The 26,561-nt window shown below is 48.0% G+C and overlaps 1 protein-coding gene across 1 annotated transcript in view; it reads right to left on the bottom strand.

Moving 5' to 3' along the window:
• LOC117884761 (unconventional myosin-X-like) overlaps positions 1-26,561 on the bottom strand; it is a 257,754-nt gene that overhangs the window by 25,616 nt on the left and 205,577 nt on the right. The window contains exons 32-37 of the mRNA XM_034785520.1: positions 22,909-23,103; positions 11,449-11,606; positions 10,143-10,266; positions 7,497-7,794; positions 5,136-5,343; positions 4,326-4,462 (exon numbers count right to left, since the gene is read on the bottom strand). Coding sequence (XP_034641411.1) covers positions 4,326-4,462; positions 5,136-5,343; positions 7,497-7,794; positions 10,143-10,266; positions 11,449-11,606; positions 22,909-23,103 — 1,120 coding nt within the window. The remainder of the gene's footprint in view (positions 1-4,325; positions 4,463-5,135; positions 5,344-7,496; positions 7,795-10,142; positions 10,267-11,448; positions 11,607-22,908; positions 23,104-26,561) is intronic.

Genomic DNA, 26,561 nt, shown 5'->3' with positions numbered 1-26,561 from the left:
TTTAAGCCTCAGGTCCCTGTCTTCAGTTTGCTGCAAAGGGCGCATTTCTGGGGAACATGGGATTCACCCAGACAGTGAACACATTGAGTGTGTCCATCTGACACTGGCATCACTTCTCTGCACATAGTGCATCGCTTAAAGCCTGGTGAACCTGGCATTATCACAAACTAGAATTAACTATACTATGGGGTAAAATAAGAATTTTTTTTTTCAAAATGGGGAAGTAAGCTAATAAACAAAACCTAACTACTAGAAAGCTACTAAAACTCACTAACTAAGTAGCATATCTGAATTAAACTACAGGTTTTCATTGGGACTGCGGAGCTCCGTCTCAGGCTGGGGATGGCAGAGAATGAACTAAGGAGTCCACGCGCATGATACTTCAACTGCCAACGGTGCACGAGGCACGCACTGCGCATGTGAGACCTGTACGGGCACTGCTGTAAAATTCTCTGAGTGAAGGCGCAGGGACACACCAACACCTGGAGTGGAGCACCCACAGGGACATCTCCCGAAGAAGAAGAATTTGTTCCAGTACCTTTTCAGGTATCAAAATTAGGCTGACTGGTCTATAATTCCCCAAGTCCTCTTCCTTTCCCTTTTTAAAGGTAGGTACTATGTTTGCTCTTCTCCAATCTTCTGGGACCTCACCCATCCACCACGAATTCTCAAAGATAATTGTTAACGGTTCCAAGATTGTTTCAGCTAGTTCCTTCAGTACCCTAGGATGAATGTCATCAGGCCCTGATGACTTGAATACATTCAACTTATTGAAATATTCTTTAACCTGTTCCTTTCCTATTTTGTCTTGCATTTCTTTCCCCCTTGTTGTTAATATTAATTGTGTGGAGTATCTGGTCACCATTAACCTTTCTAATGAAGAATGAAGCAAAAAAAGCATTGAACACCTCCGCTTTTCTTGATGTCATCAGTTATTAACTCTCCTTCCCTGCTAAGTAGAGGACCTACATTTTCCTTCATCTTTCTTGTGCATATCCTTTCTAATTTTGTCTCTACATACTGCTGCTACTCTTTGTACTCCTCCGTAGTAATAAATTCATGTTTCCACTTCCTGTAGAATTCCTTTTTTATTTTCAGGTCATTAACGAGCTCCTGATGGTGCCATATTGGCCTCTTCTTATTCTGCCTATATTTCCTTCGGATTGGGCTAGTTTGGACTTGTGACTTTCATATTGTCTTCTGGAGAAACTGCCAGCTCTCCTGAACTCCTTATTCCATTAGATTTTCTTCCCATGGGGCCTTACCTACCAATTTTCTGAGTTTGTTAAAGTGCATTGTCCTCAATCTGCTGCTCTCACTCCTTCCTTTCCTTATAATCATGAAATCTCTCATTTCATGGTCACTTTCACTCAAATGGCCTTCCACCTTCAGATTCGCTACCAATTCCTCCCTATTGGTCAGAATCAAGTCTAAAATGGCTGTCTCCCTGGTTACTTTCTCCACTTTCTGGAACAAAAATTTGCTCCCAATACATTCTAAGAACTTACTGGACATCTTGTGTTTTGCCATGTGACTTTTCAACAGATATCTGGATAGTTAAAGTCTCCCATTACTCCCAGGTCCTGTGTTTTGGATATTTCTGTTATTTGTTCTAGAAATACCTTATCCACCTCCTCTTCCTGTTTAGTGGGTAGAGGTCCAGAGTCACATTTTAATTGTGCTTCAATATCAAAGGGATAGTGCCTAGAGTAACAGAGGGCCTGGTGTGATCTGGAGTAAGCAGGAATAGCAGACAGTGACAAACAGATAAGGAACCAAGACTGACAGATAGAGAGAAGATTGTGTAAGAAGAGGGATAGAGGGAAGACTGGGAATGGACTGTAAAGGAGAGGTCAGATGATGGCATAGTAGTTTGGCCGTAGGTAGAGCCTGGGATAGCTGGGCCTAGGCAAAGCAGCCCCTGAATGACTAGGGGAAGTGGATGTGAACCGGCCTAAAGCAGGCCTAAGGAGAGTAGCCCAGCAGGGAGGCAGCTATGCAACACTGTACTGGGGCTGACACCTTGGCAGATCACTTGAGGAATGTCTGCTGTGACTAGCAGAGCTAGTGTTTGGACAAGGCAGCTGACTTGTGGCACAAAAGGTGTGAAAATACTCAGGCAACTGCAGAGAACCCAGCAAGCAGCACCTTGGGGGCAAGAATGCCTGAGTCAGCAGCCGCCTTGCGGGACATAGACCAACATCCTGCAGGCAGCGAGAAGCAGCCAAGGCTGGAACAGCCGTCTCTCCAGGCTTCAGACCGTCAGGAGGGTTCCAATAAAGGGCAAGAATTGGAAAAGGTTCAATGGCCCTTGAGGTGACACAGCCTATGTTTTGGAGCAGGGATCTCAAACACGTGGCCCTTGCCCCCCCGGAGTTATTTCCTGTGGCTGCCAAGCTCTCAGAAAAGGTAAAAGTGTTCAAATATTTCTGTTCTGTATTTAGGAAAAAAAACAGATGATGTCATCACATGTGATAACACTCTTTCCATCCCAACAGTAACTCAAGAGGATGTGAAACAGCAGCTACTAAAGTTAGACATTTATAAATCAGGAGGTCCAGATAACTTGCATCCAAGAATTTTAAAAGAGCTGACAGAGGAGTTACTGGACCATTAATGTTGATTTTCGGTAAGTCATGGAACACTGGGGAGTTCCAGAAGACCAGAAGAAAGGTAATGTTGTGTCACTATTAAAAGAGAGTAAACAGGATGACCTGGGTAATTATAGGCCTGTCAGTTTGACACTGATTCCAGGCAAGAGCATAGAGCAGCTGATATGGGACTTGATTAATAAAGAATTAAGGGAGGGCAATGTTATTAATCCAAACAACATGGTTTTATGAAAAAGTGGTCCTGTCAGACTAACTTGATCTCTTTTTTTGATGAGATTACAAGATTGGATGATAACAGTAACAATGTTGATGTAATATACTTGGACTTTTAAAGGCATTTGACTTGGTACAGGGGAGTCGCATCTTAAGCGGGGGTTAGGTTCTAAAGTCAGCGCGTAAGGCGAAAATTGCGTATAGTCAAACACTCATTGAGTGGAATGGCAGGCGGAATTGCCCGCACTACAGATACAGTATTTAAATTATTATTTTTCTCTTTTTTTGTTTTGTTTTGCCAGGCGCGTATAGTTAAAATTGCGTAAGTTAAATGCACCTATGATGCGACTCCACTGTACCACATGACATTTTGATTAAAAAATTAGACAGATATAAAATTAACATGGTACACAATAAATGGATTAAATGCTAGTTAACTGATAAGGTCTCAAAATGTCATTGTAAATGGGGAATCATAACTGAATGGGCGTGTTTCTAGTGCGGTGCCGCAGGGATCAGTTCTTGGCCCTACACTATTTAACATTTTTTATCACTGACCTGGAAGAAAACATAAAATCATCACTGATAAAGTTTGCAGATGAACAAAAATAGAGGGAGTGGTAAATAGTGAAGAGACAGGTCACTGATACAGAGCAATCTGGATTACTTGGTAAGCTGGGCACAACCAAATCATGTGCATTTTAATAGGGCTAAATGTTAATGTATGCATCTAGGAACAAAGACTGTAGGCCATACTTACAGGATTGGGGGCTCTATCCTGGGAAGCAAAGACTCTGAAAAAGATTTGGGGATTGTGGTGGATAATTAAGTTGAACAGGAACTACCAGTGCGATGCTGTGGCCAAAAGAGCTAACATGATCCTTATATGCATAAACAGGGGAATCTTGAGTAGGAGCAGAGAGGTTATTTTACCTCATTATTTGGCACTGGTGAGACTGCTGCTGGAATACTGTGTCCAGTTCTGGTGCCCACAAGTCAAGAAGGATGTTGATAAATTGGAGAGGGTTCAGAGAAGACCGCAAGAATAATTAAAGAATTAGAAAATCTGCCTTATAGTGATTGATTTAAGTTGCTCAATCTATTGAGTTTAACAAACAGACAATTTTAAGATCAAGATAGGATCTTTTTCTAAAAGATCTGCTCTAGGAATTATTTTTGGGAAGGTTTCTGCCCTGTGCTATAGAGGAGGTCAGACTAGATGATCACAGTGATCTCTTCTGGCCTTGGAATCTAATGAATTCTTTTTTATCACTACAACAAATGTGTGCATGATTTATTACATGTAACCTACCAAGGGCTAGAACTTATGGGGGCCTAGTGGTTGAAGCAGCTGACAGGGTGTTTGCCCTGAGCTCATGGTACATATACAAGCAATCAAGCAGCACAATGGTCACTCACTTAACCAGGGAATTTCAGACTAATGTTATACCCATTCAGTCAAGAGTCATCAGTATGAGGATCTCTGAAATGTTCTCTTACCTCTCAAACTTGGCAAGGATATCAGCAACAATTACACGACTCTCAATGGCCCTGTCCACGTGTTGATTGCGTTCAAAGAGGGCAAACATATTACGACTGTCCTCCATGGCGAGCCCTCGGATCAGCTTCTCAACCACCTGCAGGGGAGAGAGATCAGACACCTTGTGTACTGTACAAGGTTGGGTATTATCACTCACACAGGAGTCAGCCTTTAAAATAGGAAGAGGGAGCCCCAAAGCCACTTCCTCCCATTAGAGCTCCAAATCCATCTGATCACATGCAGGAGAATGTCAGTGTTGCTTCACCCAGTAACAGCCCAAAGGTCTCATCTCAGAGGTGGAAAGCAGGATTCTGTTAAATTATTTCTTTTCATAGATTCATAGATTTAAGGCCTGAAAGAACCATTACATTACCTAGTCTGACCTCCTGTATATCAAAGGCCTGAGAATTTCATCCAGTTACCTCTGTATTGAGCCCAATAACTTGAGTTTGACTAAAGCACAACTTCCAGAGAGATGTCCAGTCTGGATCTGAAGCCATCAACAGATGGAGAATCCACCACTTTCCTTGGGAGTTTGTTCCAGTGGTTAGGAACTTCCAGACAGTGTTTCTGAACACTCAAACAACAGTTCTCTCTCTGTAGGTTCTTTATGTCCCTCATCACTGTAGCAGTTGAGAACTGGGGTTGAGTGGCAGCAAGGACTCCCCTCAAAAAGCTTATTATTCAGACAATCTCAGACATCCCTGTACCCACTACCATCCCCTATCCTATTACCTCCCTGCGCCCATTAATACTACCTATGCTATTACCTCTCCTGCACTGGTGTGGGAGTTGATGGTGATTTTACAGGAGCCACCGCCATGGCAGTACACAGTTGTGGTCATTTCTTCACGAGTGATGAGAGCCAGTATTTCCTCCTGGGAGGGCACAAACTCCCTGGTCTTGGTTCTCTTCAGGGAATCATTGATGAACTGGGCATACCTGTCTATTTCCGTGCCTGGAAAGAGGTCTCTTACTCTAATTGTAAAGAAAAGCAGAAAAGCTGTTACGTGGTGAACAGAACATGTCCAAGTGCAGGTAGATTTCTACATAGCATGGAGTACCATAAGCACAGCATCTCACAGAAATGTGTTGCCAAGTACAGCCATACGAAAAAAGGCCCGGATCCACCAAGGGACTTAGGCATTGCAATGCTCAAAGTCACGATGTCTAACTTTTCAGTGCCTAGAAAATTCATGGAACAACAATGAGATCCACAAAGCCTAAGTTAGGCGCCTATGCTCCCCATACAATGAATGGGGAGAGAGAGGTGCCTGAGAATGGGATCCACAAAATCAGTATGCTAGGCAGGGAGCTGCCTAAGTTAGCCAATGGGAGACACCTATGAGAAGGGTGTGTCCTAAGCCCCACGCCCTCAATGAATTAGGCACCTAAGTCCAGACTGCAGCAAGGCCCTTTCCTCTGTTTGTGATCCACAGTCAGGAGCCCCTCCCCTGGAGTCAGGCAGCTTAGGTGCCTACGTTGTTTCTTGTGAGAATGAGTTAGGTAGTTGCCTTACTCCACATAAAATGTCCAGAGGAGTAGGATGTGGTACTCCCCTTACAACTTTTACTTAACCTGGGATGGGGGGCAAAAGATTCTATTCTCCCCCTCTTCCTGAGGGGGAGAAAGGATTTGAACAGGGGTCTCCCTTAACTTTCAGGAGAGTGCTCTAACCACTGGGCTAGGGGATATTCTGATGTGGGAATCCCCCAATCTCTCCTATTGAAGCTGTATATAATTTTTTCGAGTCATGGGGACAGAAAGAGAGAGAGCAAGAAAGAGAGAGAGAATAGTCCAGTGGTTAGGGCTGTGATGCTGGCAGGCCAGGTGCCAGCTCTTGCCACGACTGCAGGCATTAGGTAAGAACTGACATACTCATAGCTGGAGACCAGATCAGTTCAACTATATGTTAGTTTGCTCAAAATAGATATTAGTTTTATAAGAATCTATTTAGTGTTTAGACTCTGTGGAATGCTTGTAAGTTGCTCCCTGCATTAATCTCACTTATAATGTCTGTATTCCATGCTATAAGAAAATGTGTAAGTTTTGCTTCATAACTTTGAAAATGTTTGCTCTGAATTTGTGAACCCAGGTACGGGAATTGTCATCCCATCCCCCGCCCATAGGAGGACTATCAAAATTTAAATGGGCAATTATAAGACAAAAGCTTTATTAATCACCCCATCCACCCATGGAGAAGGTCTCGTCCCATCACTCTGAATACTAGAAGAGGGAAATAATAGTTGATGTGAAGATTTTTCATCTCTTTGCTGTTTGAACTCTCACATGGCTAGAGACACCAAACTGAAGCCAGAGAGCCCTGGGGGTTATCTCCTGGGTCCACCCTAAAAGACACCTTGAACCGACAGATCTCTACAAATATGTCACTCTTAGGATTTAGATGGTAACTCAGTTGTGTGTATACGTTTGCTTGCTTTAACCTGTAAATAACTCATTTATTTTTCCTAGTTAATACACCTTTAGGTAGTGTATTACGGGATTGACTACAGGCGTTGTCTTCATGTAAGATCTAGGGTACCAATTGATCTAGTAAAGTGATTGGTCTCTTGGGACTGGAAGCAACTAAAATATGGTGTGATTTTTGCTGTAAGTGACCATTAATCAATAAATCCAGTTTGTCTGGGTGGCAAGATAGACTGGAGAGTTTAAGGGGACTGTCTGTGACTCCAAAGTAAGACTGCTGTAGTGATTCAGGAGTTCACATTTGTTACTGGCTCGCATGAGCCACTCCAGACAGTGTGACAAGGGCACCCACCTGGGTGGGAGACCCAGTCCCCTGGCTCCAATGACTTTAATGAATGAAAACAGAAAGTTAAAGCAGAATACAGTCATAACTTAATTATAATGTTTTCTATTGTGACAAGGCAAGCAGGGGGCTAGGAGGCTGAATGCTGTAAAACAGCAGGTAGCAGGATCTAGGTGTGCAGGATAAAGGCTGCAATACCATAGGAACCAGTGGAGGGGGAGAAGCAGATGAACACTAGAATACAGGAGGTAGCAGGGGCTGGCCATGGAGGAAAGAGAGGCTAGCTAGGTTTCTAGAGTCCCAAGTCAAAGATGATGGAATTAGTGAAAGAAGTGGCAAGTATCTGCAAAGTGGCTCTTACCTTCTAAGGTGGAACTTGAGATAGCGGAGGATCCCTCTACTGGGAAGGAAAGTGCAGCTCATGCAGGACATCAGCTGCCAGTGGTGAAGGTTTCCAGAACTGTTGGGTTGTGGGATGTGGTTAGTTTGTTTGATTAGTTGACAATACACTTCATCACGAAGGGGCTTTAGGTCATGGCAGGTCTGCAGAATGCCTTGGATAATGGGGATGGGATCAGACACTGTCTCAATCTCCTGCAGAGAATTAAAGATCTTGATGGCTTCATCCTGCAGGCTGCTGTAGCCCTTCTCTTGCTGCACTGTAGTGGGATCACAAAAACAAGGCAGACAGGATTTCAGCATTTCCCTGAGCCCCTGCTTGCCAAGCACACAGCGTACCAGTCTGTGGATTGTGCCTGACTCCATGAAACAGGAGAATGGCAACATGAGAATGAGCATTACTGGTCATCTCCTGATCCCAGGAAAGCTCCTTCTTCAAATGTAAAAATACACCACTGTCCAATCAGTAAATTAAAAAAATTAAAAACTTGTCCACATTGCAAATCATGCATATTTTAGATATACATAAAAACAAAGAGTAGTACCCTTAGAAGGACATTCTCAATTTGAAATCTAGTTAATTTCAAAAAATGAATTCAAAGCAGTTTGAGGCACTGCCCTGGTGTCCTGAGGCCCCTGCTAATTTTTGCAATCATGTTTTCATCTTTTCAGAATGTTTAAGTCTCCCTTGTTTTTGTGAGGGACCCACACAAATGACAGGGGAAACAATGGATCAGATATACAGGTTGTAACTTGCCCTGGAGCTTGGGGTCATTATCCCCTTACGTTTGGTCCCTAAAAGAAAATAAAAATGTTCCTGTCACAGCTTCCTGCTGCCTTGCCCAGAGGAAAATAAAAGTCACAAGACAGCTTCCATTACCCAAGGGTCCAAACCTCGGGTGGCTTCTTTCTGCACAGTCCAAACCAACCAAACCCGAAAGAAACTGTTTGTACTGGGCTTCTAGGTCCTGGGAACTATTGTAGTCCTCCTCAGTAGGAGACAAGCAACTAATTTCACAGTTTCTTTCTTTCTCCCTCCCCAGGCTTGGTTTAGGCATGTACTCAGGCCAGGTCTACACCACATACCCATATTGGTATAACTACATCACTCAGGGATGTGAAAAATCCACACAGTTATACAGACCTAACCCCCCATGTAGACAGTGCTGTGTTGGTGGGAGAGCTTCTCCCGCCGCCATAGCTACCACCTTGTGGGGAAGTGGATTAACTATGTCAACAGGCGAAGCTGTACGTGAAGATGAGCCCCTAGTTTGGAAGAAATCAGAGGGTTCCTCTCTCCCTGGCTTCTGAGTCTTATGGTTTCCCAATTAAGAGGCACAGCTGCTGGCTCCACCTCCTAGCATTCTAACAGGTCAGAGCAGTGAGCTCCTCTGCCTAGGCTTGGCAGCTCCAGCAACCTTTAAGAGACAGCTCTCAGCCCAGTGAAGGCGTTTAATCCCTTCCTGATCCAACTAGGGGTAGGGCACATACACTCCCTCATCAAGTGGAGACAGGGATACTGACTGTACTAAGAAAATGCTGCCGATGTACAAAGCAAACACATTGAAATATGAGAAAAAAATTGGGGGAGGGGTGTCTGAGCTCTGTTATTAATGATTTCTGGTAACAAAAGTAGGTAAGAAATGTTCAGTCAGAGTATGTTTGCTAAGCTGATGCAATCCCTTTGAGGTGTACATTTAACAGGAGGAAGAGAAGCAACAAACGCTACACCTGTACACTGGGGTCAAGTTCTTCTTCACAGAGTAGTCACAGCACTGAACACAGTTTACGTTGGGCCAATTTCCTCTGTCGTCCCAGACCTCGTTATCACTGAGTGTGCAGGAGTTAGGGCCCTGCACCCCCACTTCCTGCGATTCACCGTGACTCTCAGCCAGGCAGTAAAATGGAAGGTTTATTGGACGACAGGAACACAGTCGCAAACAGAGCTTGTAGGTACAACCAGGACCCCTCAATCACGTCCTTCTGGGGGGCAGGGAGCTTAGACCCCAGTCTTGGGGGTTCCCTCCATTTCCCCAGCCAGCTCCCAACTGAAACCCCACTCCAGCAGTCTCACTCAGCCGCCCCCTGGCTCCTCCTCCAGCCTTTGTCCAATTTCCGGACACCTGGCCCCACCCCCGTCTTGGCTCAGGTATCGTCCTTCAAGTAAAGTCACCGCCTGCTATCCCATCCCCAATGCAGACAGTCCCAGTAAAACTAGACAACATTCCCAGGTCAATCCGCTTCGCTCCCTACTGCATCACACTTGTCCTCAGAGAGGAAAAGTATTTGTAGCAGATTGTCTCAGGGCTATGCACAGGAGAGGGGAGGCTTCAAAGCAAGGTCTGGGGACAGAAGGGGCTGGTCCCTCTGCCAACCCAAGGGTGCATAATGGTCCCAAAGAGGACAGACGGTCAGGCCCCATCTCATTTTGCACCATGGGAGCAGGCAGCCTGTGAATGCTATCAGCGTGCTGGAGAGTTCAGACTATCCCTAGGTGCTCAGGGTCTGCATCATTCAGTACTTGGGGCAATACTCACATAGCACCTTCTCCCCTACCCCAGGGGGATAAGAGGTTTAAGGGACTCTGCCAAAATGAAAAAGCACTTACTATTGATACTGACATCTCCATAGGGCAGTGGCAGCAATGGGGAATGCAGAGGGTGCTGTGTGTATCTCAGGATAGGGTTCCTCCTATATGTCTGTTCCACTACTTCGAAGTTCATACTGTTTTCCTGAAGAACAGAAGAAATTTCCTCAAACCTGCCCAGTCTTTCCCCAGAACTCTCCATATAGCCAGGTTTAAACATGAGCTTCTCCCATCAGAGTTCCACAGGGGCCCAAATAACTAGGTAACAGGTCAGTTCACTTGTACTGTAAATATCTGTATAAGAATTGAAACCACCTTCCCCAGCCTGAGACTGGGACACACAAGTGCCTGAGGGGAACTGGATATACTGGTTTGTATGTGCCCAAGAGAGCATGTCCACAAAATCTTATAGCTAGGAGTCACACTTGTCAGAGGAAGTATGAATCCTAATGTGCACAAGGGGTTCACATGTGATTCAATTCCGTGGATTCTGTCACATGTGCATGAGGAATCAGGATGTGTCTGGGGTGGGGACTCCTGATGTTTGACCACAGGGGATTCATACATACCTGGATTGGGGACCCTGACATTTGTGCACTCAGGAGTCACATGCCCAATGGGAATGGGAATCCCAAGGTTGGTGTCTGCAGGATCTGCACATGACAGCTGACATGGAAGTTTCTGATTTGTCCATAAGGGGGATTTACACACACCTAATATGGACTCCAATGTGTGCCTCGCGAAACCCCACAATGGGATTAGCCTGAACTCCTGCAGATTAGTTTATATCTTGAAGCATGACATTTGATTATTTTAGCTGCATAATTACGTTTTCCCTCAGTCCTTTTAAAACAACAGTCTTCTCTCCTAACATACCTAAAATAGTGACAGTGAATAAGGTCCGCTGCAGACAATAGCACCGGAACCTTGGTAGAAGTCGGGGGGCCACAAGGGCAGGTGGAGAGATTGGGGCTCCCCATAGTGACCCGGGCTCCCTGGGCAGCTTTTACCATGGCCCAGCTCTGGCTTCTGGCTTGACCAGGGGGGTGGGGCCTTAGAAGAGGAGGAGCCAGGGCAGGGCTATGGAGAGGGACCAGACCTCATGGTGAGGGGGAGCTAAAGCCCCCCGCCACGAAGCGCAGCCCCTGCTGGCACTGCTCCGTGCCTGCCCAAGGCTTCCAGTCTGGGGTGGCAACGCAGCCCCTTGGCCACCAAATTACATCCATGTTAAAAAGTAGGTGGGCATGGCCCTGCTTCTTCCAGCGCCCCTGGCTGCAGATCTGGAATATTCTCCTGAACTTTGACTGCAGTGTTCAATGCTACCTACCCTGATGTCACGAATAAGCTGCTGTGTGGGTGTTTCTATGGGAACCTTGATGTCAATGACTCCTTGGATGGCAGAGGCCCAGCGCATGGCTTCATTCAGTAGCTTGGTGTAGAGTCTGTATGAGTGCTTTCGACCATGGACTATGATGTTCCAGTAGCCTACAGGCAAACAAAGATATAGGAAAGTGGAATTATCTGTCTCCATGTGCATGCAGAATGTGGCCGTGGAAATACATTGCTGAAAAAGTGACAGTTTTATCAAATGACATGATGAAATTGGTTAAAATGAACTGTATGGACAGGAGCTTTTCCCTAGGAAACCACTTCTTAAGGGAGAGCCCCAGTCCAAGTCTTGATCCACCTCCATTCCTCCCGACCCACAAACACATTGTGCTGCAGGTGATGGTAGGGTATTCCAGTCCCCACCTCCCTCAAAATACAAACATTGTTTCATGGTAGGGTCCTCCACCCCACTTCACCCTTTGGCTCTAACAAGGCATAAAGGTGGGGGAAGCCATAACACAAGGTTGCAAGTATGAAAAATAAAAAGGAGTCATATAAAAAATGGAAACTAGGACAAATTACAAAGGATGAATATAGGCAAACAACACAGGAATGCAGGGGCAAGATTAGAAAGGCAAAGGCACAAAATGAGCTCAAACTAGCTATAGGAATAAAGGGAAACAAGGCGGCCTTTTTTTCAATTCATTAGAACCAAGAGGAAGACCAAGGACAGGGTAGGCCCACTGCTCATTGAGGAGGGAGAAACAGTAACAGGAAACTTGGAAATGGCAGAGATGCTTAATGACTTCTTTGTTTCGGTCTTCACCGAAAAGTCTGAAGGAATACCTAACATAGTGAATGCTAATGGGAAGGGGGTAGGTTTAGAAGATAAAATAAAAAAAGAACAAGTTAAAATCACTTAGAAAAGTTAGATGCCTGCAAGTCACCAGGGCCTGATGAAATGCATCCCAGAATACTCAAGGAGCTAATAGAGGAGGTATCTGAGCCTCTAGCTATTATCTTTGGAAAATCATGGGAGACAGGAGAGATTCCAGAAGACTGGAAAAGGGCAAATATAGTGCCCATCTATAAAAAGGGAAATAAAAACAACCCAGGAAACTACAGACCAGTTAGTTTAACTTCTGTGCCAGGGAAGATAATGGAGCAAGTAATTAAGGAAATCATCTGCAAACACTTGGAAGGTGGTAAGGTGATAGGGAATAGCCAGCATGGATTTGTGAAGAACAAATCATGTCAAACCAATCTGAAAGCTTTCTTTGATAGGATAACGAGCCTTGTGGATAAGGGAGAGGCAGGGGATGTGGTATACCTAGACTTTAGTAAGGCATTTGATACGGTCTCGCATGATATTCTTATCAATAAACTAGGCAAATACAACTTAGATGGGGCTACTATAAGGTGGGTGCATAACTGGCTGGATAACCGTACTCAAAGAGTAGTTATTAATGGGTCCCAATCCTGCTGGAAAGGTATAACAAGTGGGGTTCCGCAAAGGTCTGTTTTGGGACCAGCTCTGTTCAATATCTTCATCAACGACTTAGATATTGGCATAGAAAGTACGCTTATTAAGTTTGCAGATGATACCAAACTGGGAGGGATTGCAACTGCTTTGGAGAATAGGGTCATAATTCAAAATGATCTGGACAAATTGGAGAAATGGTCTGAGGTAAACAGGATGAAGTTTAATAAAGACAAATGCAAAGTGCTCCACTTAGGAAGGAACAATCAGTTTCACACATACAGAATGGGAAGAGACTGTCTAGGAAGGAGTACGGCAGAAAGAGGTCTAGGGGTTATAGTGGACCACAAGCTAAATATGAGTCAACAGTGTGATGATGTTGCAAAAAAAGCAAATATGATTCTGGGATGCATTAACAGATGTGTTGTGAGCAAGACACGAGAAGTCATTCTTCCGCTCTACTCTGCGCTGGTTAGGCCTCATTTGGAGTATTGTGTCCAGTTCTGGGCACCGCATTTCAAGAAAGATGTGGAGTGCCTCTTGACCGAGAGCCGACGAGCACGTGCCCCCTTGCCAAGTGATGTAGAACATCGAGCCTGTGTTGTCCGTCAGGACTCGTACCATCTTGCCCGACAGGTGGGGCAGGAAGACTCCGCATGCCAGCTGGACTGCTCAGAGCTCTTTGAGATTTACGTGCAACTGTGCTTCCTCCGGAGACCACATCCCCTGAGTCTGGAGGACACCAAGATGTGCATCCCAGCCAAGGTCCAAGGCGTCTGACACCAAGTCAATGGAGTGAGGAAGGTAGTCAAACGGAACCCCCTCCAGGACTGTCCTGCGGTCAGTCCAGCATCGCAGCGAGGTAAATACCACCTGGGGAATGGTAATGATCTTTTCCAGAGGGTCCCGGGACTGGGAATAGACCATCCCCAGCCATTGTTGCAGAGGCAGCATCTGGAGCCTGGCATGGTGGACCACATAAGTGACCCAGCAGGCACAGGCAGACCCTGGCTGTAGTCAGAGGGAACGCGGAGACTTCCACAATGAGGTTTGTCAATGTGTTGAACCTTTCCAGCAGCAGGAACGCTCTGGTGCAGGTTGCGTCGAGGACCGTTCCGATGAACTCTATCCTCTGCACCGGTACTAACATCCACTTTTTGTCATTTACCAGTAGTCCCAGAGAGCAGCACATGGCTTGGAGCACCGCAACATCCCTTTGGACTCGAGACCTAGAGCTGCCCTTGATGAGCCAGTCGTCAAGGTACAGGTAGATCTGGATACCCCGATGCCTGAGGTAAGCAGCCACTACCGACATGCACTTGGTAAACACTGTGACGGAGCAGGGGAATTACACTGGGGAGGGGGGACTGCCCTTGCAGTTACCTGAGCTGTAACCTGAGCCAGGAGGGGGGTTGGGAGAAGTGATACCTTCTGCCCCGGAGACTGAACAAAGCAGAGGAGGGCAAAGGGGAGGGGGGAGAAGGCTGCTGGAGGGTTTTGGTTTTAGTTTCCTGTTTGGGCTGGGTGGTGCAACGCAGGGAACCCCAAAGCTGGGGTCTAAGCTCCCTGAACCGCCCAGAAGGACTTGATTGAGGGATCCTGGTTGTATCTACAAGCTCTGCTGTAGATTGCATTCCTATTGTCTAATAAACCTTCCGTTTTACTGGCTGGCTGAGAGTCATGGTGAATCCCAAGAAGAAAGGTGTAGGGCCCTGACTCCCCCACACTCCATGACAAACACTCTCAGTGCTGTCACCAGGGTGAACAGGAGGACCGCAAACTGGTAGTGATGGGGCCCCACCGTAAACCGGAGGAAGCGTCTGTGCCTTTGAAAGATCACTATGTGGAACTATATGTCCTTCAAGTCAAGGGCGGCATACCAGTCTCCTGAATCCAGGGAGGGGATAATAGAAGCCAGGGAGACAGGCGGAACTTTAGCTCCTTTAGGTACTAGTTGAGGTCTCGCAGGTCCAGGATGGGCTGTAGACCGCCCTTTGACTTTGGGATTAAAAAGTACTGGGAATAGAACCCCTTGTTCCTGTACTCGAGAGGAACGTCTTCCACCGCACCCAGCTGTAGCAACCCCTTTACCTCCTGCACAAGGAGACTCTCGTGAGAGGGGTCCCTGAAGAGGGCCTGGGAAGGGAGGGTAGAAAGAAACTGGAGGGTATAACCCTGCTCCACTGTGCTGAGGACCCATCAGTTGGAGGTTATAGCGGTCCAAGCAGGGAGGAAAAGGGAAAGGCGGTTGGAGAACAGTGGGACAGATGGATCCAGGGAACAGTCTGGTAGGTCACCCTCGGGCGCACACTCAAAATGACCATTTGGCCCCTTTCTTGGTATGGGTTGAGCCCGACTGGGGGCGGGTGGCTTGGACGGCGCTTGTAGCCCTTGACTCGTTTGTGGAGCTGGCTCTGTCGAGGCAGACTCCCCTGGCCCTGAGACTGCTGCGGTTTGAACCACTTACAGGCCGGGGCTGGGACATAAAGACCCAGGGTTTTCAGGATGGTGCAGGAGTCCTTGAGGCCATGAAACTTGCTGTCTGTTTGCACCACAAACAGAGCTTGGCTGTCCAAGGGCAAGTCCTGCATAGACTGCTGAGCCTCAGAGGACAACGCAGAGAGGAGCAGCCAAGAGGCTCGCCGCATGGAGATAGCGGAAGCCATGGTATGGGCAGCAGCATCAGCGGTGTCTGACGCCACCTGGAGAACTGCCCTGGCCGCGGTCGTGCCCTCATCGAGTACCGCCCGGAACTCCTTCTTGGAATCCTCAGGGAGCAACTCTTCAAACTTGGTCATGGCTTGCCACATATTAAAATCATATCGGCCAAGGAGGGCTTGGTGGTTGGCCACACTCAGCTGAAGGCTGGAAGACGAATAAATCTTACTTCCAAAGAGATCCAGCCTCCTTGAGTCTTTATTTTTGAGAGTGGCTCTAGGTTGTCCCTACCTCTCTTGGTGGTTAACCGCCTCTACCACAAGAGAATTGGGGGCAGGGTGGGAGTATAAGTTCTCATGCCCCTTGGTTGGCACAAAGTACCTGCATTCAGCCCTCATAGAGCTAGGGGCCAGGGAAGAGGGGATCTGCCACAGGGCATTAGTGATTCTGGAAACCCCTTCATAAAGGAGTAGAGCCACCCTGGCAGGAGCCGAGGACATCAAACAGGAAGTCCGAGGGCTCTTCCTGTTCCTCTGCCTGAAGCCCCACGTTGGAAGCAACCCTCTTCAAAAGCTCCTGGTGCGCTTTGGCGTCACCCTGAGAAACTGGGTGAGGGAGCCCAGTGATAGCCTAGCCTGGCAACGATGAGGATGATGCCGGTGCCACGGGAACCTCCACTTCCATTGGTGGTCCAGCAGCTTGCTCCCCTGGGTCCTCCTGGACCTGTGGCGTCTTAACCCCCGAAGCCTCGAGCACCGGAGGGGGATGGGATACCGAGGTCCTTGGCCTCTCTGAGGCTCCCAACGCTGACCTGGCAGCCTGGGAGGGTTGGGTGAACCCCCAAGGGTTCCACGGGTAGCATGGTGCCGGCCACTGTGCCTGGGGCCAGGGAACAGGCTTTGGTGCTGATGATATAGGAACCTCGCTCCGTGCCGGAGGTATAAATGGAGCGGTCGGTACCGGGCGACCAGGATCGGGCAGCACAGTGGCTCTTGTCCGAGCAGTGCTGGTCACTGCGTCCCAATGCAGACTTGTCCAAGCGAGATGGGTGTCTTGGTTGGGATCTCAGGGACCAATGGCGTTCTGCAGGTCTGCGGAGGGCACCCGGCGATCCATGCCTCACACTACACGAATGTACCGGGACACTGAATGGGACCAGGAGCTAATGCGGGCCGGTCGCATCTTCCTGAGCGTGGCGAGCTACTACTTGGAGACGGGCGATGACGGCCCGGTGATCTGCGATCTCTGATTCTTGATCGGTCCCGTGATCAGTACCGGGCCCTTGGAGACAGTCGGGGCTGGTCTGGGAGTTCTTGCTGGGTGGCGTGTGCCTCAGAGGGTCTGCACCAATCTACCAGTGAGGTATGATGTGATGGCGGGACATCCCCCTCGATGAGGAGTGGTGCCGCTGAGGTGGGGACATACATATAGGTCCCAACACAGGTTTTCCCCAAGACTGGGGTACTGCAGGAGCTGGTGTAGGCGGCACCGGGAGCATCAGGATCTCCTGAGCTACTAGAAGGGCTTCGGGCAATGATGGCACCTGAAGCTGGCCAGGGCCTGCACCGCTATCCAGAGTTGCAGGCGAAGCATGGGATGGGCTGCACTGCTCGACTTGAGCTGTGGCCCGAGTTTCCAAAGGGGGCATTGAGCTGCCCAGCACGGGTCGTGGCTTGCCCCCAGCCCTCTCCTTTCCCTTACAGGAGATAGGAGATCTTCCCCTCAGTCTTTTTTGCCTTCTTGACCGGAGCCGTGGAGGGGGACCAGTGCCGGCTCGTGGACGGCGCCAGCGGAGTACTGTGCATGGAGGCCGCAGTGCTCAGTGTGGAATTGGACAGCTGCTCGGGTGCCGGAGTGAGTGCCGACTCCCTAAGGAACTTTCAGATGGATATTGCGCTCCTTCTTCGTACTAGGTTTAAAGGACTTGCAGATACAGCACTTGTCACTTATGTGCCCTTCGCCTAAGCACCGTAGGCAGCTGGTATGTGGATCTCTGACGGGCACAGGCCGTTTGCAGCGGTCACAGAGCTTAAAGCCTGGGGACCAGGGCATGCCCCGTCCCCGGCTGAATCCCGTTTGGGACTAACGAAGAGTTGAGAACTACTACTAAGGGTAACTAAGAAACTACTAACTATATACAACTATATTACAGGTTTTCAAAGTTCGCAAGAGCGGAGAATGAAACAACGCTAGCTGAAGCTGCAGATGTTCCAGCACCGTCACAGGCGGCAAGAAGGAACTGAAGGTGGGGGGAACTGGCGGTGGCCCTTATGCCGCACCATGCAGGCACCACTCCAGGGGGCGCCAGAGCTGGTCCCCTACAGATACGGCTGAGGGAAAAACTTCTGGCACCTGTGCATATGGCGAGCACACACACCTAATATGGAACGGACATGAGCAAGCACTTGAAGAACTCCAAACTTCACACACTGATTCATTCCCATCACAGGACAGACAGAGGCCACTTTCTAAAATTTATTTTTAAACATAAAAAGTAGTATTCGTCTATTCATTGTGATAGACCCAGGCCAGTGGGGTACAGCAGAGTAGTAGAAGGCAGCTATACTGGCCACTGGATAAGCAGCTTTCTGTTCCCTGACTGACCAGAGCAGGGGCTGCTCCAGGCTAGGGTGGACACCTGACTTCAATTAACCTGCAAAGAGTCAGGTGAGGCTGTTAAGCTAATATGAACACCTGACTCTAATTAAAGCCCCTCTGATACTATAAAAGGGCTCATTCCAGTCAGGCTGAGGAGAGCCAGGGAGCCAGAGGAGAGCAAGTGTAGCTGAAGGGCTGGGTAATGAAGACACCCTAAAGCCACTGGAAAGGGAGCTGTAAGGTAAGGGTGAAGAAGGCGTTGAGAGAGAGAAGCGGGAAAGCTGCATGGAAATGGCCCAGGGAAATGTAGCAACTCTGGCAGCGAAAGGTCAGCTGCCAACAGCTGCTACCATTAGGGTTCCTGGGCTGGAACCAAGAAGGCTAACGGCATTTTGGGCTGTATAAGTAGGGGCATTGCCAGCAGATCGAGGAACGTGATCGTTCCCCTTTATTCGACACTGGTGAGGCCTCACCTGGAATACTGTGTCCAGTTTTGGTCCCCACACTACAAGAAGGATGTGGAAAAATTGGAAAGAGTCCAGCGGAGGGCAACAAAAATGATTAGGGGTCTGGAGCACATGACTTATGAGGAGAGGCTGAGGGAACTGGGATTGTTTAGTCTCCAGAAGAGAAAAATGAGGGGGGATTTGATAGCAGCCTTCAACTACCTGAAGGGGGGTTCCAAAGAGGATGGAGCTCGGCTGTTCTCAGTGGTGGCAGATGACAGAACAAGGAGCAATGGTCTCAAGTTGCAGTGGGGGAGGTCCAGGTTGGATATCAGGAAAAACTATTTCACTAGGAGGGTGGTGAAACACTGGAATGCGTTACCTAGGGAGGTGGTGGACTCTCCTTCCTTGGAGGTTTTTAAGGCCCGGCTTGACAAAGCCCTGGCTGGGATGATTTAGCTGGGAATTGGTCCTGCTTTGAGCAGGGGGTTGGACTAGATGACCTCTTGAGTCCCTTCCAACTCTCTTGTATCTGAAGAAGTGAGGTTCTTACCCACGAAAGCTTATGCTCCCAGTACTTCTGTTAGTCTCAAAGGTGCCACAGGACCCTCTGTTGCTCCTTCCAACTCTGATATTCTATGATTCTATGAGTAGAGGGCTGGCCCAGGTTCCCCCCAACTCGCCACTACAGAAACACCTCCTGGGAGGGGAAGACAGGCCCTTATCAGGACAGGAGGCTAAACTGCTCAGGAATAAGCCCGTAAGGACATAGACTGGGAGTTCTCTCACCAACTTCCTTGCTGGCTTATGATGAAAAGGACTCAGTAGGCTGTGAGCCTGGTCTCTAGAGGGAGAAGGGCTACGCAGAGGGTCACAGTGAGCCACTGAGGCTAGCGTAATCCGCCAGGAAGCGTGGGACCCACTGAGACAAGGTCAGAGCTCTACCACACCATCAAAACCTATTTTACCCTTACAAGGAAAAGCCAAGAAAACTGCACAGGTGCAGAGCCTAGTTTGCACCAAGTACTAAGAGAATGGTGCATAGGGCTCTCCCTCTGGCACATGCCACGTAGACCATCATCTCTCCACCATGCCATCCCAACCACCACAGCTGCCCAGCCTGCCTCTTTCATTCACAAGATCTACTCCTCACAGAAACCCTGCAGTGCCAGGGAGGTGAAGTGGATAGCAGAGGGCCAGAAGAGAGAAATCAGACCTTTGAGAAAACCAGGGGATAAAGAGATGGGGGCTGGAGTGAGAGGCAGAGCCCAGTTTTTATGTTCTAAGATCTCAGTGCTCATATAGACTGGTCTCTATTCAGTGCTGCTGGCTCATGGTCCAGGGAGTGAAGGCAGCAGCACTACAAGGTGCCAACTCTGTGTATACTGAGGTACCAGTGCACCAAGGGCTCCCTCTAGTGGGTCTGCCTTGAGTGTCAGAGGAGTAGGGCACTGGTGCATTCAGGGCTCCGCACAGTGCTGCTGTTAGCTCTACTGGCACAAGAGGCAGCACTGCTGTGGGATGTTGCAGGGGAGCAGTGCCAATATAGGGGGCAGGCGTGATCAGGGAAGGGGTGCCCATGTTCTTTCCCCTGTACATATCCCTGGGAGGTTTTAAACCTCCCCTGAAGAAGTCCTGGTCCGATGGACCTGCTTAGGTCTGTAAGATGGATCTCTGCTCAGCAACTAGAGAAAATGCATTAGATCGGGGTTCTCAACCTTTTTCTTTCTGAACCCCCCCAACATGCTATAAAAACTCCAGGGTCTGGGGGGGGGCACCTGGGGGCTCCAGGCACAGGCATAGTTTGATTTCTATTTGCAGGGGGGCACCTCGGGCCAGCTCCGCACGGCAGGACCCAGGGAGGGAGTGCAGGCAGGGGATTGGTTGGGGATGATTTAGTTGGGGATTAGTCCTGCTTTGAGCAGGGGGTTGGACCACATGACCTCCTGAGGTTCCTTCCAATCCTGATATTCTATGATTCTATTCTATGATTCTAGGAGCTTAGCTCAGGGTGCAGAGAGGGGGTAGCCAGGGCCTGTGTGTGGGTAGGGGTGTAGCTCAGTGTGCAGGTAGCTAGGGGCTGTGTGCAGGCAGGGGGTAGTTCAGGGTGCAGAGAGAGGGGCTCAGGGTGGTGTGCAGGTAGGGGGTAGCTAGGGGCTGTGTGTGGGCAGGGGGTAGCTCAGGATACAGGGAAGGGATAGCTAGGGGCTGGGTGCAGACAGGGCATAGCTCAGGGTGCAGGGAGGGGGTAGCTGGGGCTGTGTGTGGGTAGGGGTGTAGATCAGTGTGCAGGCAGCTAGGGGCTGTGTGCAGGGAGGGGGTAGCTCAGGGTGCAGAGAGAGGGGCTCAGAGTGGCGTGCAGGCAGGGGATAGCTAGGGGCCGTGTGTGGGCAGGGCATAGCTCAGGGTGCAGGGAGGGGGTAGCTAGGGGCTGTGTGTGGGCAGGGCATAGCTCAGGGTGCAGGGAGGGGGTAGCTAGGGGCCGTGTGTGGGCAGGGCATAGCTCAGGGTGCAGAGAGGGGCTCAGAGTGTCGTGCAGGCAGGGGGTAGCTAGGGGCTGTGTGTAGGTAGGGGTGTAGATCAGTGTGCAGGCAGCTAGGAGCTGTGTGCAGGGAGGGGGTAGCTCAGGGTTCAGAGAGAGGGGTTCAGAGTGGCGTGCAGGCAGGGGGTAGTTCAGGGTACAGGGAAGGGATAGCTAGGGGCTGGGTGCAGACAGGGCATATCTCAGGGTGCAGGGAGGGGGTAGCTAGGGGCTGTGTGCAGGCAGGGGGTAGTTCAGGGTGCAGAGAGAAGGGCTCAGAGTGGCGTGCAGGCAGGGGGTATCTAGAGGCTGTGTGCAGGCAGGGCATAGCTCAGGATGCAGGGAGGGGGTAGCTAGAGGCTGTGTGTGGGTAGGGGTGTAGCTCAGTGTGCAGGCAGCTAGGGGCTGTGTGCAGGCAGGGGGTAGCTCAGGGTACAGGGAAGGGATAGCTAGGGGCTGTGTGCAGGCAGGGGGTAGTTCAGGGTGCAGAGAGAGGGGCTCAGGGTGGCGTGCAGGCAGGGGGTATCTAGAGGCTGTGTGTGGGCAGGGGGTAGCTCAGGATACAGGGAAGGTTTAGCTAGGGGCTGTGTGCTGGGAGTGGGGTAGCTCATGGTGCAGGGAGGGGGTAGCTAGGGGCTATGTTTCTGGAATGGGAGGGTTGCTGCCCCTGCGGGAGCTGCTCCCTGAAGTCTCTGCCGGCCCTGGAGCCAGATCCCAAAATGGGGCAGGGAGCTGAGCAGCAGCCATAGCCCTAGGCGGCAGCAGCAGCAGGAGACAGAGGAGCAACACAGCTGCCTGCTCCATGCACCAGCCAGAGCAGCAGCCGCCCTGCACTGTACGGCTCCTCCAACTTGGGTGCGGGTAAGGGGCGTGTGTATCCTAACCAGAGAGTGGCAGTCCTGGGGGCAGGTTTGGGGGGATAACGACTCCCCTGTGCCTTCCCCCATCTCTGCCCATGGGCTTGGGGCTTCTACCCCATGGGGCGATGGGGATTGTGGACTCCCTGAAACTGGCTTGCAGACTCCCAGGGGGCCACAAATCCACTGTTGAGAACCGTTGCACTAGATGGAGATGCTGTCCCTGGAGCAGAGCCTAGCACTTGCAACTTTGAGCATGTAGGGTCCATCTTTTTTGTTCTATGTTTGTACAATGTTTAACACAATGGGGTCCCTGGTCTATACTTAGGACCCCAGGTGCTACAGTAATGCAAATAATAATAGACTTTATGAGTGGACAAATGTCAGTAGGGAACATATGCGAATCTGGCTATTGTTAGTTAAGTTTGTGCATTTGAGTGTGATTTAGAGGAACTGCATGTGTGGATTGGGATAAATCCAAATTGCGAGTGCCAGGGAATTTGTTCTGAAGGGAGGTATGTTGGTGGTATGTTGAAGTGTATAGATTGGGCTTGCCTAAACTACAGTTTCTCCTTGATTTTTGGTAATGTGTTGGAGGGACTGTAACTGAACAACTTTAAATTACTGTCTAACTGATAATTTGTTAGGTGGTCACATGCAGGGGTGATGACAGACAACCTTCATCCTTCCCTTGACCTTTTCAAACCTCTTAGTAGTTTTCATATGGTGAAGTATCAACAATTGGACACAGCAGCCCAAATACAGGCACATAGCACTTCTCACTATAACTCTCCATCATTCTGTCTGTATCATATCCTGAAACCTCCCTCCCTTGGTCAGTCACAGATGGGAAGGCTGTTCTTGAAAAATGAATTTCCTTTTTGTTTGTCTCTCTTACCAGTTTCTTTAAAGACTCTCTCATCAGCCTGGACCACAGAGCAGAGGCTATTGAGAACAAGCGTGCCAAGTTTGGTGGCTGTGCGTTCCGAAGATTTGTAGTAATCAAGGGCGGTGTTTGTCAGCACAAACCAGCGTTTCTTCACCTTCAGAGAGGATGTCTTGTTGCTGCTTTGAACTTCCTTATGAAGCCAGCCTAATGGGAAAGAGGCACAATAACCTTTAAGTTATTGGAGAGAGTCACTGATGGGATGTTTGCCCCTCTCCTGCTGGTGGAACCCTTCAGTTCTCCATCCTCTGCTAGATGTGCCCAGATCTCCAGCTCCTCCTAAATGGCATCTGGTGGGCCCTCCAGCTTCCCTTCTACTCAAGATAGCAGTACCCGCCATGATCTAGTTAATCTCTCTCTAGAAGGATCCATCTCACTGAGCACACTATGGGCACTACTGGTAATAAACTGACATGTCCCTTCCTCTGATGAGCTGTTATAGCCTGAGCCACAACTGGATGAATCTGTTCCCTGCTGCTCAGTGAGAATAATTTCCCCCTTGCCTCCCCATCACCAAGAGTCCTCTTATTTCAGCACACCTCACCTCTTGACATGTGAGAATTTGCTTGAAAGTCACAATCTCCTGTATCCTAACCGGGGACTGAACAGACCATATACAATTCATGGTCCCACTGAAAGGCCAGTGCCAGGTGTTACACACATCATACTGCTGTGGCTCTGTTATAAACCTCACCACAAACTATGGTTACTCAGCATTACAGGAGGCATATTCCCTTTCTCTCAAGAGCCCTGGAACAGCTGATTAGGAAAACCTCATCTCTGTTCCTATCTTCCCCCGAGCAACCCCAGCTCATAGTGGGAAACCTGCTTGTGATGTAAGGAAGTGCCCAAGCGATGTCAGGCTCTCAGTGTGATGGGATTGGCTAATATCAGCCTATTAGAATTACCAAACCTTTGGTTTCTCCTGAACATGGTTAGAACCAATCCTGTGGGATCCCACTAGAAACACCAGCACTTGTTGATGATTCTCAATTAACAATTACATTTTTATTTGTATCTATCAGTTAGTTTTTAATCCATTTAAAACCATAAAAAAAAAATCAACTTTCTGTTGGTGGCATCTGACTCAGATGATGAAAATGAACATGCATCGGTCTGCTCTGCTTTGGATCGTTATTGAGCAGACCCAGTCATCAGCATGGAAGCATGTCCTCTGGAATGGTGGTCATAGCATAAAGGGACATACAAATGTTTAGCATATCTGACACATAAATACCATGCAATGCTGGCTACAACAGGGCCATGCGAAAGCCTGTTCTCACTTTCAGGGACATTGTAAATAAGAAGCTGGCAGCATTATCTCCCGCAAATGTAAACAAACTTGTTTGTCTTAGCGATTGGCTGAACAAGAAGTAGGACTGAGTGGACTTGTAGGCTCTAAAGTTTTACATTGTTTTGTTTTTGAGTGCAGTTACGTAACAAAAAAAATCTACATTTGTAAGTTGCACTTTCACAATAGAGATTGCATAACTGTACTTGTATGAGATGAATTGAAAAATACTATTTCTTTTATTTTTTTTACTGTGCAAATATTTGTAAATATAAAGTGAGCACTGTACACTTTGTATTCTGTGTTGTAAGTGAAATCAATATATTTGAAAATGTAGAAAACATCCAAAAACATTTAAACAAATGGTATTCTATTTTGTTTAACAGTGTGATTAAAACTATGATTAATCATAATTAATTTTTAATCGTTTGACAGCCCTACTTCTAATTAAAATTTATTCCTATCAACAACTTCTTTTTTTTGTTTTGTAAAAGATCTATTTTGTATATCTGCTGTCTCTTCTGTCCTAATACAAGGTTTGTTTTGTTTTGTTTTTTAAGAGAAGATGCTGCTCTGTCCATGTGCCCTTGTGGAGGGAGGAAAATTTCATTCCTCTCTTTTGGGTTGATGTATGCCACTCTAGTGATGTTATCTGTGTGGATAAGTATGTGATGCTAGTGGAGGAGAAGGGCTAGTTTAATGACCCTTAGTTCTAGCCAGTTTATACTCCTCTGCTTCTCCAAATTTTACCAAATCCCCTGAGCAGTAGAGGTGTGCTTACCATCTGTGACAGCTGGCATTAGTGGTGATCAAGAGTCACCAGCTTTGACACTGGATACTCTATTAGAATCTCAAAGGAGGAAGTGACTGAGCTTGGAACAGGGACTCAGATTCTGATTGGTTGCAATTTCTTCCCTATATGGCAGGAGATATTTTTGGAGCATCTTCATCTGAAATCTAGCCCATTGTAGAGTGTACACACATGAAACTAACAGGCTGAGGAGTTTTGCCAGGAGTTTTACTGATGTCCGATGACCAGATGATATTTGGTGGATTAAGAACAGGATTTGCTGTTGTCTTTTGTCTAACACGAACTCCCTGTCTGTCTTGGTGCCCAGGATAACTCCTAAGTGCAGCAGTCACTGAGATGGTTGGAGGTGACTTTACTCTCTATGTTCATCAGAAACCCATGATCCTGTTAGTAGGTTGCTGTCTCCTCTAGACCCTGAATGTCTGTCAGATAGGACGAGGACCTGATGAGGAGATCGTCCAAGTAGGGATATATGTGTTTCCTCCCCAGTTCTCTCATCGTGGCCACTAAAACCACCAGGCTCTTTGTGAATACTTGCAGGGGAGTTTCTAGCTCAAAAGGGAGAGCCCTGTAGCGAAAATGCTTTCTGCTGTAACAAGAACAGAAATTTTTGGTAGCTCTCTGTGATTAGAAGAAGAAAACAGGCCTCTTTGAGGTCTATTGAACTCATTAAATCATAGGGTGATAAGAGCCTCAGTGATAGAATAGATTTTAATCTAGTGGCCTCTTCTGGAATTACCTAGTCTGACCTCCTGTATTACATAGACCAAGACTTCATATTTTTCATGTGAAATTTCAGAGACCTGATGGATTTTTTCAGTGCCCTGAGATCTAAGATGGCTCAAGTTCCCATTCTCCACTGGAGATCTCAAAACATTGGCATACATTCCACAAAGTCTCTGTTTTGTTTGTACTGCTCCATGGCTCTGATTCAGAGAAGAAGTCTGTCTGCTTCTTTCACTGTTTGGTGTCTGATTGGGTTCTTTGATCTGGTAGAGACTATGAACTTGCCTCTGGGGGATTGGGTCGGCTCAATGGCACAACACCATAGAGTTGTCTCTAGTACCTTTGTGTCTAAAATAGATGTTTCCCACTTGAAGCTTCCCCCCAAATAAGAGGCCTTCTCAGATATGGGACACTATATGTCAGGCAGATGGTTGTTTCTTTGATGATCTTAAAGAAAAGCCTCATGTAATGCTTCCAGACTCAGTGAAATGGGACCATCTACCTCTTCCAGTCTCTCTTTGGGTTTCTTGTGGGCTGATAACCAAGAAAAGAGGATGGCATAATGAATGGAAGGTCTATAGCTCGTCTTAGTTCGATGAAATAGAGGAGATTTCTTCTCACTTGCTACCACTTTGTCCATGTCCTCACCAAACAGCTTGCTCTGAGTACTTGGCTGACGTCATAAGGTGTATTGCTTGCATATATGCTTTCCAAAGGTGGATCCAGAAGTATCTTCGTACTACCACTTTAGAGTCCATGAAGAAAACCACAAATCTA

The sequence above is a fragment of the Trachemys scripta genome, chromosome 11 (genome assembly GCF_013100865.1).
Source record: "Trachemys scripta elegans isolate TJP31775 chromosome 11, CAS_Tse_1.0, whole genome shotgun sequence".
Lineage (NCBI taxonomy): Eukaryota > Metazoa > Chordata > Testudines > Emydidae > Trachemys > Trachemys scripta.
This window is presented reverse-complemented; position numbering and strand designations above follow the sequence as displayed.